General features: G+C 39.2%; 1 protein-coding gene and 1 long non-coding RNA gene across 2 annotated transcripts in view; both read right to left on the reverse strand.

Annotated features, from left to right (window-relative positions):
- Positions 1-4,117: 4,117 nt before the first annotated feature.
- LOC140932597 (uncharacterized) overlaps positions 4,118-16,464 on the reverse strand; it is a 91,103-nt gene continuing 78,756 nt past the window's right edge. Inside the window, exons 2-3 of the mRNA XM_073382113.1 lie at positions 5,938-7,598; positions 4,118-5,598 (exon numbers count right to left, since the gene is read on the reverse strand). Of these exons, the coding sequence (XP_073238214.1) occupies positions 4,118-5,598; positions 5,938-7,598 (3,142 nt within the window). The remainder of the gene's footprint in view (positions 5,599-5,937; positions 7,599-16,464) is intronic.
- LOC140940294 (uncharacterized) lies at positions 7,738-14,731 on the reverse strand. The gene is made up of 3 exons (XR_012166336.1): positions 14,679-14,731; positions 14,260-14,374; positions 7,738-7,870 (listed from the first exon to the last, which is right to left on the reverse strand). It is a non-coding gene; the product is annotated as an uncharacterized lncRNA (long non-coding RNA).

The raw sequence follows: 16,464 nt of genomic DNA on the forward strand, positions 1-16,464 counted from the left end.
GGCGTGTTAGGCTGTGAAGTCAGCGCATTCGTAAACCTTTTTTTTTTGCTCTTTATACTTACATAGCCGTTGACCTCCATTTTGAAAAGTTTCCACCTTTGAGGCCGTTTTATGAAAACGGTGCCTTCAGGGCCTCTGTCGAGGAAGTGTAAAGGATAAGTGTCCTTTTGAAATATTTTTTGAAATCATTGAGATCAGCAATTGCACTTAACGTCTCCTTTTATTCAGGTTAAAATTAATACAACATTACTAAACTATGGGTAACATCAAAAACCTAGTGATCACTGCATGTGCCACTCACACAACGCGCTGGGATTAAGCCTAAGCAGTTAAAAGCACTTTACGTCCTTATGTGACGTGATATAAATAACCGAGGCTATGCTTTAAATCTATAACCTGGAAAAACTCGATAGTTAAGGAAACAAAACATCCGTCCGATTTTAAAGCAGTCATGTAGCTTGAACGATTGCTGTTGTTTCTTAGCACCAAACCACAGCACGTTGTGGACTAGCGATCTGAAACTGATCTGTTTGATAACAGCCTGTTTAATAACTCAGTAAAACAACAATTACAATTGGCATTAAATTAATGGCACGAAAAAGGTACTGCAACTATTCTGAACCACAGCTCTGTATCATGGGTTACGATTTACTGACTCACTAAATAATCTATTGCGGCTTCCCACTAGTGCATAATTGTTTGGAAACGCCTACCTTTAATGCGTTTTGGCTTTTCGTCCACACTAAAACGATAAAAAGCCGATGTTTTCATAAAACGGCCTCAAAGGTGGAAACTTTTCAAAATGGAGGGCAACGGCTATGTAAGTATAAAGAGCAAAAACAAAGGTTTACGAATGCGCTGACTTCACAGCCTAACACGCCCTTTAGAATATCCTGGGAGCGAACACATTTGTCTCCAGATATGTGTTTTGCCTAGTTTAGTATTGACTGTAGAAAACGAAACTTAAACGCAAGTATGGACATCCATAGTTTCGTTGCCGTTTTCGTGATCGCCAAAACCGGAGGCGTTTTGATCAGGGGCACCCAACGTCAATTTTCGGAAAATATCTTCAGAAGACGATTTGAGATCTAGAATCTTCGGAACATTTGTTGTAAAATTTCCTGCTTGCCTGCCTCTCCTAGGGTTTTCGAACATCTGAAAAATGGTATAATTGCCCATGCCATTTTTAACAGAATTTTACCCTTAAAATGTCACCTAGAATTTTCGGGAGCCTTTTTTCTGGCTGAAATTTTCGAAAAGGTAAGTTTGGATCCCTATAATTTTCGGATCACTAGACTTTCAGCTAGGAAATCCGAACAGATGAAAAATTTTTAGGGGATAAAAATATGCCTATATCTACCGTTTAAATACAAAAAACGTTTAACAATGCTTTGTTTAAGTGGTTTTGAACTATATTCTCGTTGGGTGCCCCCGTCCTGATAACACATTAGTGTGGGCATGGCCTTAAAAAGTTATGCCCCGTGTTCAGTGCAAATATTTAACGCTGTTGGTTAGAGTTTTAAAAAGAAAAGAAAAACTTGTTTACGGATGCCCTCCATCCTTAGTTTGGACTGACTATCTTAGCTTATCTTATGCTTTCCAATAAAGCGTTACAAATACAAACATTAATCTAAAGTCAAAAATTGAACAAACTGACTGAACAAAACCCGAACGTTGGACTAACTATAAAGTGACAGATGTCAAAGCGAAAAACGACGGATCTGATCGAAACTCACCGTTCGAACTTAGAGTCTTCTAGAACAATAGTATTTTGTTGTTATTGACTGACGACCAATAACATCACGGCTTTGTTGACAAATCAGGGCCAGAGTTTGACAATATACAATTCACTTTGATGCTCAGTCGCTGTCATCAATAGTCCTAGTCACGACTACACTCTCTTATTCATCTGCTGATGATTATGATCAACATGACTCTTGCATTGGGGTCAAATGATTATTGACGATATATAACAAAATGTTAACAAAAGCATCGGCCATGTGAGGGAATCCGGATTATGGAATCCGTGAAATTTTTGCTTGTGGAATCCGAAATCCTGGGCTTTGGAATCCGGAATACAGCTCAAGGAATCCGGAATCCTACTAAGGATTGGAATCCAATCCAAGGTTTCTCTAGAAAAAACTGGAATCAAGTGCCTGGAATCAGGAATCCACGGCTTGGAATCCAGACTCCAAGATTGTTTTGGATTCCCTAACATGAGACGAAAAGCAGCACATGTCAAAAACTGCCGTTTACGTATTTATTAAATGCTGCTTTGTTCCATTAGTCTTAAGTTGTTGGGGTTACACTAAACCTTTTTTCTTTAGTTAAAAACGGGTTTTACGGTCTCATTTTCTACTGTTATTAAAGGCCATTTACACGATCTGGTGATTTTACTACTTGAACCAGAATCCTTTTTGTTTGTTTTCCCTTTCATAGTTAATCTTGGTAATCCTAGCGAGGTTTAAACAACAAAAGCCCTAATTTGCACGACAGAGCAAAACCCTGAAGGATTCTAGCCGTAGTAGTAAAATGACGTTATTGTGAAAATGGCCTATCGATCAGTAAAATTCCCTCTGGCAATAAAATGTGTTCTTGTAATCCCACAGTCTCTTAAACGGGAAGCCTTTTTTGTATGTGTAAACACAGACATTCTTTCAGAAGTTTTTTGACATCACATATCAGCGTTCTTTGTACCTGAAGAAAATAACATATACTGTATTAATACACTTCCGAAAAATAACGCCTTCAATTAGTGCACGATGTCGAGGACGCGATGAATTTGAAACTTGACAGCAAAATAAGGCAAATTTTGAACACATAGATTAACCGAGAGGATTTTCATGATGTCTTTTTTATTAAGTCATCCAACTGATAAATCATTTTATTTCCCATTCTCGATAAAATAAAACAGGAGCCTTGTACAGAGTAAAATCAAACTTTGACTGGAGCTCATAGCAAAACCTTTAGCTTCCATACAGCTGTCCAAAGGTGTATAAGCAATCTCTTTTATTATTATTAAAAACAGCTGACCTCCAAATCTACCAACCAAAAAGCGAAGACGTTAATCATTAATTATCATCTTCTATGAACATCGTCGCTAAATAGGTTGATAAGTATCTGATCCGGGGGTCACTTTGCATGTCATTCGGCATTTTTCACCGCCCCGAAAATCCAATCCAACCTTTTCAAATGCAGCGTTTAAGTCCTGGGCTCATACATCTTTGAAAGGGGTTTTAGGAGAACTTATAAACGGAGGGGCTCATATTAGCCTGAGTATCAGGCCTTCCTAAGGGGCTAGGCTAGCTCTCTCACTTTTTCGCTTCCATCTTTCCCCTTTTCCCCCAGAAACGTCTGATACTCAGGCTAGGCTCTTATGCGAAGGGGATTATCACCAGAATAGAAAAAACGCTTCGAAATATGTTATAGCAGTGTTGATCAAAGTACGTTTTGCATTTACTGGTTTTAATTAAGCTTCAAAACGCCATCATAAATCGCATAAATCGAATTAATTTCAATAAATTTGGAGGGGGCTTATGATCAGATGTATTGTTTTGTTTACAGGCAGATGATCCTATAACTAGGGGTCGTTGGGGGAGGGGAGGGGCGGAGTTATAAGTGGCAGTTTACGGTTTTTGCATCGAGGCTCCCTATTTGTCCAAAAAACTTTCACTGTTATTCAATTTTCTACGTAATTGGCATTTGTGAAATATTGGAGCTATATTCTCTCGCTGATGTCTTGAATTTTCCATCTTTGACTAAATAATGGAATGTATCATAATCATATCCCTTATAATAACAATAACATAGGCCCGAAATGCAAAGTGGGTGGTCAGATTCTTTAAGAACATTGAAGTACGTGCTCAATGTTTTATTGATTTAATTGTCAACAGTTTGGCACGAATGGAATCGTATTGAGTGAATCCATAGCAATCGAAGAGTAGCCACCCATTGCATTCTTATTTTTTAAGATTTGCACTTATTTTCCTAGTTACAAACGAATCTGCCAAATATCTTTTTTTTTAATAGAAGCTTTTTGATTCTTACTTTTACAACTTATTTTTTTCGGGATTCGCGACAATGGAAATAAAAAATTTACAAAAAAAAAATATTTCTTCTACTTACGACTTTCGCGGTTACTTTCATCAAATTCAGTCGTAACGTCATCGCCAATCAGTACAAATGGAGCCCAGTACTTTGGGGCAGAATACTTGTCCGAGTCCCGGAGACATTTCATGGCCCTCTGAAGAGCAGAACTAGCACTTTCTCCACCCCTCAGGTGTTGGTAAAAACTTTTCATAAACTCCAGGGTTGCTTCGTCATTAATTGCCCAGAGTGTCGCCACCACGGAACGAGCACCAGCAAACAGGAAAGCCCGAGCAATACCGACCACACCTTCAGAAGAGACCTCTCCTTGACCACTATGACAGCAACTAAGGACAACCAGCCTGGCTCTCAGTTTAACAGCTTGTATATCAGACATTCTCAAAAAATACTCTTCCTCAGGAATGTTGGATTCCCAGCAAGGGTCTGGAGCCAAAGCAATTTCACCAGTTTCTTTACTTCCGTGTGCTGCAATGTGAACCAAAGCAACTGAATTTATTCTGCGAAGAACTTCTTTTTTGGTCGCTGCTTCTCCTGTCAGTGGTTGGCACTTAAGAATTTCTCCAATCATCTCCACTTCCTTTTTTGCGTATTCCAGTTGGTCATAAATAGGATAACCCCCTTTATTTGTAACCTTCTTCAGACATGGATCTCCGACAAGCAGGGCGCCACTTTTACAGTGGTATTCATCTGGAGAATCTATGATGAATTTCAGACTTGTCAGTGAGGGAACTGTTCGGATCCTTAAAGATTCACTTAGCGCGGCCCAAGGAGCTAAGGATAAAGCGCCATCAGGGACTACAATGAGTTCATCACCATCAAGCAAGTCTTCAATGGGTCCAATGACTGCATCATACAGTGGCTTAAAACAGTCCATAGTCTCGTGCGACAGCTCCGATGTTTGATCATCCTTTTCAGTACTGGAAGTTTGGTTATCCTTTCGCTCATCCAATGACCGATTCTCGCACCGAACATCGACGCCAGCCCTAATGTTTTTCAAAGTAGTTTTTAAAAGTACAGCAAAATAATCTTCGTGCGCACCTTCAACTTTAAGTTCTGCTTGCGTAAAAATAGCATTTCTTCCCTTCCTCAAGACCCACATATTGATTGTTCCTTCTTGAACAGCCAGAAAAACTGTCGAAACAGATATCTTCTTTAAAATGATTGTGAGTTCTTCTTCAGATTCATTTGACTTCAGGAGCGAAAGGGATGTTAAGCCATAATTTATTTTCAACGCATCTACTAAGGCCTGTGCTCGTCCCTTCTCGGCAGCGTATAAAGCCTCATCCGTCAATTGAAGCTTTAGTAGAACCTTCCACAAACAAGTGTAGGCACCTTTACAAAGATTACGAAAACTTATTTTCAGTACATCTTCCGAAATGCAACTGGCCCTAATAGCATCAAGGATTTCTACGCTGGTGATAAGATAAAATAAAGCTTCATTCCAACAACCTAACCCTACCAGACAACCAGCCAGCCTAAAATATGCCTTTCCTTCCAAAAGCTTGTTACCGACTTCCTCAGCAATGCTCAGAAATTGCCTTAAGTAATCTATTGCTTGATGAAACTCGTGGAGGGACAAATAAGACAAGCCGAGGTTGCAATAGGCAATTCCTTCTTGTTCTCTTTTGCGGATTTCCTTGGCAATGCCCAGTTGTTTCTTTTGATACACTATTGCTTGTTGAAAGTTTTTGAGAGAGTATTGAACAGCGCCCAGATTGCCATAGGCAACTCCTTCTCCGGCTCTGTCACTGATTTCCTTGACAATGCTTAGGTGCTGTTTGAAATACACCGATGCTTGTTGGAAGTTTTCGAGGGATAAGTGAGCTTTGCCGAGATTGCAATAGGCACTTCCTTCTCCGGCCCTGTCGCCGACTTCCCGGGCAATACTCAGGCGTTTGTTGTGGTAATTTATTGCTTCTTGGAATTTGCCGAGGGAGTGATAAGCATTGCCGAGATTGCCATAGGCACGTCCTTCTCCGGCCCTGTCGCCGACTTCCTGGGCAATACTCAGGTCTTTGTTGTGGTAATTTATTGCTTCTTGGAATTTGCCGAGGGAGTGATAAGCATTGCCGAGATTGCAATAGGCACTTCCTTCTCCGACCCTGTCGCCGACTTCCTGGGCAATACTCAGGTGTTTGTTGTGGTAATTTATTGCTTCTTGGAATTTGCCGAGGGATTTATAAGCATTGCCGAGATTGCCATAGGCACGTCCTTCTCCGGCCCTGTCGCCGACTTCCTGGGCAATACTCAGGTCTTTGTTGTGGTAATTTATTGCTTCTTGGAATTTGCCGAGGGAGTGATAAGCATTGCCGAGATTGCCATAGGCACGTCCTTCTCCGGCCCTGTCGCCGACTTCCTGGGCAATACTCAGGTGTTTGTTGTGGTAATTTATTGCTTCTTGGAATTTGCCGAGGGATTTATAAGCAATGCCGAGATTGCCATAGGCATCTCCTTCTCCGGCCCTGTCGCCGACTTCCTGGGCAATACTCAGGTCTTTGTTGTGGTAATTTATTGCTTCTTGGAATTTGCCGAGAGAGTGATAAACATTGCCGAGATTGTCATAGGCATGTCCTTCTCCGGCCCTGTCGCCGACTTCCTGGGCAATACTCAGGTGTTTGTTGTGGTAATTTATTGCTTCTTGGAATTTGCCGAGGGAGTGATAAGCATTGCCGAGATTGCCATAGGCTTGTCCTTCTCCGGCCCTGTCGCCGACTTCCTGGGCAATACTCAGGTCTTTGTTGTGGTAATTTATTGCTTCTTGGAATTTGCCGAGGGAGTGATAAGCATTGCCGAGATTGCCATAGGCTTGTCCTTCTCCGGCCCTGTCGCCGACTTCCTGGGCAATACTCAGGTCTTTGTTGTGGTAATTTATTGCTTCTTGGAATTTGCCGAGGGATTTATAAGCATTGCCGAGATTGCCATAGGCATGTCCTTCTCCGGCCCTGTCGCCGACTTCCTGGGCAATAGTCAGGTGTTTGTTGTGGTAATTTATTGCTTCTTGGAATTTGCCGAGGGAGTCATAAGCATTGCCGAGATTGCCATAGGTACTTCCTTCTCGGGCCCTGTCGCCGACTTCCTGGGAAATACTCAGGTGTTTGTTGTGGTAATTTATTGCTTCTTGGAATTTGCCGAGGGAGTGATAAACATTGCCGAGATTGCCATAGGCATGTCCTTCTCCGGCCCTGTCGCCGACTTCCTGGGCAATACTCAGCAGGTCTTTGTTGTGGTAATTTATTGCTTCTTGGAATTTGACGAGGGATTTATAAGCAATGCCGAGATTGCAATAGGCACCAGCTTCTCCGGCCGTGTCGCCGACTTCCTGGGCAATTCTCAGGCGTTTGTTGTGGTAATTTATTGCTTCTTGGAATTTGCCGAGGGAGTGATAAGCATTGCCGAGATTGCCATAGGCACGTCCTTCTCCGGCCCTGTCGCCGACTTCCTGGGCAATCCTCAGGTGTTGGTTGTGGTACTTTATTGCTTCCTGGAATTTGCTGAGGGATCTATAAGCGTTGCCGAGGCTGTTATAAGTACATGCTTCCGCTGTTCTGACGTTTTGTTTTTTTGCCTTTGTAAGATGCTTTTCGAGGTCATCTATATTTTTTAACATTCGCTCTGTCATTTTTTATACTTCAAAATTCTAATAAGGCAAGTTTTATCGCTTCTTGAAGGTCCGGATTCTTGGTGTATGAGGAAATGTTTTTTATCGTTGCATCATTCTTTCTTGACTTCTGTTTCCTCTTTTTCCATAGCAAATTTTTTAGAGCTACATGGGGGTAGACAATAAGCAGCACAAATCTTAGAAATACATTTACGAGAAGAAGAAGTGCCTTTATTTACCATACATATTCATACGCATAAACTAGTACATTATTACAAGGCAGAAGATCAAGCAAGCTCTCTTGAGCTTTTAGACGATCTCTGACTTTTTAAGAGTAGATCTGTGAACATCGAATGAAATTCGGGTATGCCGAAAAAATCTGATTCGTTGAATGTCCATTTATGTACTGTTAAATAGACTTCAGTAAGTGTACAAACGCCATATAGTCAAGAGAGGGTAAAGGTGCTAAGAGAATTAATCCCCCATATAGGCCCTCTAACCATTGTAATCCCTCTAAAGTTATTTTTGGAACGAATCGGTTTTCCCGAGGATAATATTTCCTTGCGCGTTGCGTGGAAGTTTCGTGGAGTAATAGAATTGCAAAAGCATGTCGGGAGTGCGAGATTTATCCTCTCTTGAAGCGAAGTCATAATCGTTTTTAAGAGTCTTTTTTTTATTTGAGCATGTATCACAGTTGGCATGAGCATCGAGAAACAGAAAACGATCAAAAGATTCACAAAGGAAATTAAGTTTGAAATAAAGTATTGACAGGCTAAACACGACCCATAAGCTCGTGATAGTGTGAAACGTGACCGCCTTAGAGTGTGCTTCAAAACAACAACGGTTTTTCCCTTTTTTCTTTTTAACTCCTAGATTGTGCAGTGCATGGATTGTTTTAATTTTTCACTGAGCAAATTTTCCTTCTTTTTTTTTCTACTTCTTTACAAACATGTTTCTTCAAAGTCATCCAGGCTGTTTCGCACGCGCACCTCCTCCTCCCTACTCTCCTCAACTCCCTTGGGAACAACAGACCTCAGAGAAGGTCTAAAAATATCTTTAGAGGGATTACGATGGGTAGAGGGCCTATATGGGGGATTCATTCTCTTAGCCCCTTTATCCTCTCTTGATATAGTTTACTCGTCGAAATGTCTGTTTCTGAGCAAAAACGAAGAGGACCGTTTCACGCTTAGGTGTCGATTTCGCAAGAGGTAAATGGGTGGAAGCTGAGATTCTTAAGAATCGCCTATCAATTAAACAATCATCAGAAAAACTCGTTGCTAAAAGTTATCGTATAACTTGTCATAAACTAAATTCTATATTATTGTTATAAAAATTATAGCAATCTGAGTATTCAAAAATACTAAAAGCGTATAACTGAGAGGGTTTAAATTCTGCAAACGTATGAGGAGGAGGAGGGAAACAAAAGGAAACCAAAAAAATGAGGAGAGGAGGGGTAAGCAAAAAATTTTGCATTGTGTAAAAAAGAGCAAGATTTTCTCTATTTGGTCTGTTTAATAGATTTCTTTAAAATCACTGAGTATTTTATTGTGTGCAATTATTAAAGGATCGAAAAGTTGATTTCTTGTGTCTTTAAAAGAAACGTTTCTGGTTTTATTGCGACCATTTATTAGTCGCGTGTTTCAATTAATCCTTCTTAAGTTATTTATTGTTTTTTTTTTCTTGTTTGTTTTCAAAATAATAAATCAAGATTCTCCCTTGGGGTTTTTATTGTAGAGGTGAGCCAATTTTTATGCAAATGTAGGCTTGTTAACTCGCATAATTAACTGACTAATGGCGCGTGAAGTAAGACAATAAACTCACAAAAGCGCTGAGACTTCAATAGTTAGTCTTTTCCTCGAGGACAGAACGGACAAAATGGTTTTGTAATTGTGAGTGAAAATTGAAATAAAGAGTTTTCAGCTCCACTTTTGATTGTGTGCTTTGTTTATATCCGATTTTTAGCGGTAAATAGAAATCATAAGCCCCAGGGGAGGGGGAGGGGGGGGGGTTACTTCCTTATAAGAGGCTAATTGGGATGTGCCGCCGGATGAAGTCGCATTTTCACAATTGGATTGACTATAATGGGGTCGCATTTTCAATAGAGTTACTAGCGCACATTTTCTGATTTTTGGGGTAAGACAGTTCTTCATATTTCCGGTTAGCAAACGTACCAGAATGTTTGTACTGTAGGTGAAAAGTAAAGTGTTCTTCATTCAATATAGGGTAGATACATAAATAGAAAGCGGACTAAGTTGGGATTGCGAAAATTACGTATTTGACTAAAGGTGACTAAGATGGGGTTTATAATTGCCCACAGAATACACTATTGAACAGTTATTCCTCGAGCCGGAATAGGGTCTGAGTGAATAGCCCATGAGGCCAAAAAAGGCCGAATGGGCTATTCACTCAGAAGCCATGAGGGCGAAAGGAATAATTGTTTTAGAAATTTCCAACTACTTGGTCAAAAATATCGAGACAAAACAACTTAAGCTAGCAAAACGCGATTCAGCCGCCATTGTTTTGGTTTTCAAAGCCGGCGCTTTTCTCTACTAGTAAGCTATAACATATAGCCTAGTAGTAGCTCAACCAATCAGAACGCAGCATTGATAATAGACCACTAGTTGGATTTACTAAAATGGGGTAGAGGTTCTGAGAGACCAGCGAAACATACACAACAAAAGTTAACCAAAGTCCCCCCCCCCCCCCCCCCCCCCCCACTCCCCGGGCATAAGCCGTTCCTCGCGTTGCTAGGTGATCGCTCCTTTTATTCTTACTTTTTTAATAGACGGTCCGACAAACCGGGCTCAAGTTACTTACCGGGCAAACCTAGGCAAGCCTATTGTTCCCATTGTATAAGAGAGACGCTCATTAGATTTGGAGGAAGACACTTGTTAGGATAGAGGAAGACACACGGAAGGCACTAAATCAGGAAGACAGTGGCTAGACACTTACTACACACATATGTTTTATTAATAAAGTGAGGTCATTGACTAGACCTAGCTATACTAGACCTTGCTAGACACTTACTGGCCACCAAAACGGCCTAAATCATCCCTCTACCACTACTTAGGTAACTCCTTCCTTTGCCTTTACGAAGGCTAGACCTGATGCATTGGTACTGCACATGGCTTTAAGGTATCTTTATTACAAGCCTACCACTTAAAGAGCTTGAACGTCCCGAACCTTGCACAAAATGAATCAGCTGAGATAACTCAGCTCTCACTAATCTGAGGTTCATTTTCTTCGTTCGTCAAAATGGCTACAAATAATTAACGGCGTTTTGGCATCTCCATTTTCAAGGAAGGCAATTTGGAAAATCCAAGTTGAAACAGAAAACAAATTTAAATTTCAAAGCTTAATTGTTATATCCATACTCTGCAGATCATTAACTTCTCAGTATTCTGAACAACTTGTTAATATAAATAAAACTGATCATTTGTAGAAGTGTTATTAAACTTAAATTTAAAAAAAAAACTTGACGATGAGGCCCTATTTTTTATTTATATATTTATTTTTTAAATTTATTCATTTAACATCATTTCAACATAACATTACAATAAACCTTACAATAACAGGGCGAAAAAAAGGAGGAGAAACAGTAAAAAAAACAACAAACAAATAAAAAGCGAAATACGAAAGTTCAACAGATTAACAACAACTGGAAGAACAAATAGAAAAATAACAATAGGGCGCGTTTGCTAAATTACTATAAATCAACACTAATCAGAAATGCACAGGATGGTCCACTTATTTCTGTATTTGTCAAGATTTCCGTTTGTTATTGTAATTTCTCTTTCGCACTGTATTTGAATCTCTAGGAGAACATGAAAACCTCCAGTTTTGGGGTCTCAAACTTGTTTCTAGCCAAGTAAACGTAATATCTAGCAATTAAGAGATATTGGTTAAAAGAATGAAAGCTGTTAGATTCAGGTTTGTATCCATAAAGAGCTTCCGTTGGATTGGGATTTATGTTTTCAGATCGTTTACGATTCCACCAATCCGCCTATGACTTTTTCCCGAAAATTTTTATGGCAGGACACTCTTAAATATACGGCTAATAGTTTCACAGGACGCATCACATTGTTCGCATTTTGGAGAAGATTTAACGTTCTTTTACCAAAGGCGTTGGTTGGTTAGAAGAATATTGTGGATGAGTTTGAACTGAAAACTTCTTAGCTTATTTTCAATGGTGATTTTGAATGGAAGCTCATATACGGCATTAGGAGTGAGTGAATGTTTGTTCTTTTAAATAGGATTCAATTAATGGAGGGAGAAATATTTCTCAGCAAACAATAGTCGAGCATATTTTGTTGAAACATTTCCAACGGTTAGTTGTGTAGCTTTGTGTTACCGTTGGTTCGTCGGTGTGTGCCTGATTGCCATGTTGTGAGATAGCATTTTTCCAATCTGTAGGAATCGCTGCAAGAAGACCACCGTAATCAGAAAAGAACAACGAACGTCGAAAGTATCCTTAATGTCTTGGAAAGATAGAAAGTCTGATCGTGAACATTGAGGATATCTTTGATTCTCAAAATGCCTTTACTAACCCATGCTTTACAAAAAACCGTCTTTCCACCGATCTTAATTTAGCGGTCATTCCAAAGTATTTCCTCTTTGATTACATTAACACTGAGGGGTACTTTGTGAGGCATCGCGATCGTCTAGTCTTGGTAAAGGTCCAGAATTAATTAAAGTCTGATAGTTGGTCGGGGGAAATTAGCCTTGGGAAGTATATAATTGTTGGTAGTAATTCTTCATTTCATTCAAGATAGTTTTCGAGTCCTCTATTGTAGACCCTGCAGAGGATCTCAATTTTTTTTATGTGACTTTTGTTGTAACTTCTTTTCGAAAGGTCGAGAAAATGTTTATTCCATTTTTCTCCTGATTCAGACCATCGAGCTCGGCTTCTGATAATACAACCTCTGGTTTTCTCCTCGGTCTTTTGATCTAATTAAATGTTTATTTTTTTTTGCCTCATTCGCTAGAGGATTTCCTTCTGGAGCAGCATCAATACGAGCGTTTAGATCTTGGACTTTTCGGAGAAGTTCGAATTCAATATCCCTTTTTTCCTTAGCTTTTCTTTTAGCAAACCAAATATATGGAGAAGATCCTAATCTCTGTTTTTATCATTTCCCAAAAGAGCCTTTTATCTGACGTCTTTGTGCTTTTCTTTAGCATTTTGGACTAAAAACTTCAATTTTGTAACGAATTCTTCATTCTCAAGAAGAGAATTATTAAACTTCCCGAACCATGGTCCTCTAGGTGCGCTCTGATCTTCTGGTGTCAACGAGATGGTGACAGGCGAGTGATCTGAGTCATGATAAGCGCTGATGTCCGTTTCAGTAACGCGTGTTAGTAATTGTTTCGAAATTAGCCGGAAATAATTGCAAAAAGATTATTCTATTGAAATAGTCAAAGACGGCAAGCCATCATTTTTTTTTTGCACTTCGCAGAATGTTTTACTTACCTCTCACCCTTTTCATTTTTATTTCCCTCCTCCTCTACAACTTTATTATTCTCTCTCCTCAATTTTTTTTATTCCCTCCTCCACAATTTTATCATTATTCCCTCCTTGGCGCATGCAAATTACAATGCGTAAAGGTGACAGCAATAGCAAAAAAAGAAACAAAACATAAAAAGCGAAATACTTTGACAAAAAAAAATTTTTTAGCACTTTTAACAAAATGCACATAAATTATGTATAGCAAGGTTTATGCAAAGATGCAAAGCAGCATTCAATCGCGATAAGAGAAAAAGCGATGTCCTCCTACCATTCTCTCCTCTAATTGAATATGAGAATGTAAATTTTAGACTGAAAAAGGTAGCAAGCTTTCAGGCGAAGAAGTGAATAATTTAAATGGTATTGAAAAGAGGTGATTCCTATTTTGGGGAGCAAATTAGCATCGGGGTTTTGTAACCGAGGCGAAAAAAACGAAGAAAGAAAAAGGCAAAATTAGGCAATTTTGGTAAGATCTCCTTCGACATGTACTATTTTTGGCTGTTCTTCCTGAGTGTGAACTTCTTAATAGATATCTTGCGTCCAAAGTCCAGGCACTATGCCAATGATTGTCTTTCTTAAATTTTCTGACCTTAGCCAACAATTTGCGCCTTAGATTTCCATTGATAAATACCACGTTTGTAGCATGAACATGCTGATTTAAACTCACTGACTTTAGATGTTTCCTAGCTTTGTACAGCTTAGTTTTCTTCTTATGTGATTTAAACCGAACAATAATAGCCAACAACTTGCGCCTTAGATTTCCATTGATATATACCACGTTTGTAGCATGAAAATACTGATTTAAACTCTCTCACTTTAGATGTTTTCTAGCTTTGTACAGCTTAGTTTTCTTCTTAAGTGATTTAAACCGAACAGTAATAGGGCCTTGTGCCTTGATTTCCTGACTTAAGAATCTACACAGTGCTAGGACGCGCCCTTACTGGAAGGCCGAGAAATGCCATGTTACTTACATATCTACTCAGTCACGCTCAGCATAAAACCACTAATAAACCATCTTCTTTCAGAAATAAATTTTGATTTATTTAAAACTTACCATCCAGTTCTAGATGAAAGAAGACTAAAGGAAACCGCATTAAGGATCTGGAACCTTCCAACTGGACAAATGTACCTCTGAATGAGATGTATAATTTGCCTGTATCTATCTCTTCCTGAAAGAAGGACAATTTTACGCGTATTAAAAATGTGTAAAGATAAACAATGAAATCACTTACATAAAACATTAACAATTCTAATATCTACTGTGTAACAGGCATTCTACAAGAAAAAGTGATGCAAGCAAACGTTCAAATTAACATGCCAACTCTGTTAAAGATCCAACATGCCCATCATCTTGTCAGAGGTATAACGACGAAAACACATTTGAAATTATAAAAAGACATCATTTATATAATAAGTAATAAAGCAAAAAAAAGGGACGAGCAGAGTACGTATCAATGCAGCCTCTCTCCTCACCTTTTCTCTATTGTATGGTCATTAGTCCATCACATTCGCCTTCACCATGGACTAAAACAGAATTCGCGTCGAGACCCTTAATAAAGAAAACACAGCAACATATAGTATGATTGACTGTTTTAAACTGGTCTAAATCACAAGTAAATTAGTTTTAAATTAAACAAGAGAAGCAAAAAATAAATCACATATGACATATGAGATACCTGCTTCAATTCTGAGATAATTGAGCCTTTTTCCTATCTGAATTGTCAAGAAGTGCTTAACCGAGTTAAGTTTCCTCTAGTGGATAGATTTACAGAGAAACGGCGGTCAAATATATGGTGGCCGATAAGGAAAATACATACCACAAAACCCAAAAAGGAAAACCAATCCCAAAACAGAAACACAGATCCCAAAACGGAAACACAAAAACCAGAATCACAAAATACAAAATAGAATCATACAATGTAAAAAACTGAAAGTTTTTCTTAATGCCCGTAATACAAAACAAACACTCAAAACCCGGAAATAGACATGCAAAACCCTAGAAAAAAAAAAGCGTACAAGCAAAATCGAAAACCCAAAACCCGAAACAGAAAGATAATCTCTAAACGGAAATACAAAACCCCAAACAAGGAACACAAAACAGAATCGGCTCCTGACCTAGAAACAGAAACTCAAACTGATGTAAAATAGTAGTTTCTCATGCTGCATCTTATCTAAGCACATGACGTCATAGTCATTATGCTCTAAATCAACCTCGTTCTCAGGGTATCTCTTGTCCCCATCCTCTCATGCTTCAATGGACGTACACCATTCTCGTTCCCGGAGTCTCATTTTCTTTTCTCGAGGCAGGTGTGGGGGAGTGGCGGGAAGAGGGGGTGAGGGAGGGTGGCTTTGCACGACAGCCAGGGCCTCCTCTGATGTAAGCGAATCACATCGTTCGAGCGATGTATCGTGAATACGCAGTGTACGACTGGAAAAGAATCTCCATTTTAGTTTTGTTTTCAAGCAGATTGTCAGTTTCAGTGTAGTGGGGACGGTAGCTCTAGTTTTCTTGCAAAACTTATTTTACATTACAAGTGAAGAATCATTATGGTGTTCACTGACTATTCAGTAATACTGTTTATGAAATAAAATGAATTAGTATGGGTTGGCTCTCCAGTTTTTAATACACGTTCCCCGTCTCCAATAATCCCCCAACTCACGGCCTCCTTCAACTTCAACTCAGCCAACTTTTATTGAAGAAACATTTGCAAATATACAACACAACACAAAGAACCACAGCACACTTATCTATGCTGTGTAAAATGCGATACATGCTTATCTCTCACGAAGATGCCAAACTACGATCCGCTGGCCATTCGTACTCAACACGCTCTTTAGAGTACTCTCACGCACTGCCGACAGCCATTAGGGATTACTACAAGTATTCCTTCTACCCAAGGACAATCACAGAATGGAATAAACTGCCAAGGAAAATAGAATTTTTCAACTCACTGGCTGCTTTCAAAAATGCAATTTCAAACATTTATTAACACTTCTTATCACTCTGCACTCAAAAGCGCCATTTCAGTCACTTTTTTTTTAGAGCGGTCTCAAATGCTAAGAATTGAGTGACAGACCTAAATGGTAAATGTAAATGAGATTGGTTCGCAAATAGCAGTTGCAAATCTGGGCGGAACAGTCACACTAAAACATTACAATGAGAATATTTACTCAGTAAAATTACAAAAGGAGTCTTAATTACTTAAAGAATTTTTGGAAGTTTACATAAGTGAAGGTACATTACAAGTTCAGTTTCATT

The sequence above is a fragment of the Porites lutea genome, chromosome 1, assembly GCF_958299795.1.
Source record: "Porites lutea chromosome 1, jaPorLute2.1, whole genome shotgun sequence".
Classification (NCBI taxonomy): Eukaryota; Metazoa; Cnidaria; class Anthozoa; order Scleractinia; family Poritidae; genus Porites; species Porites lutea.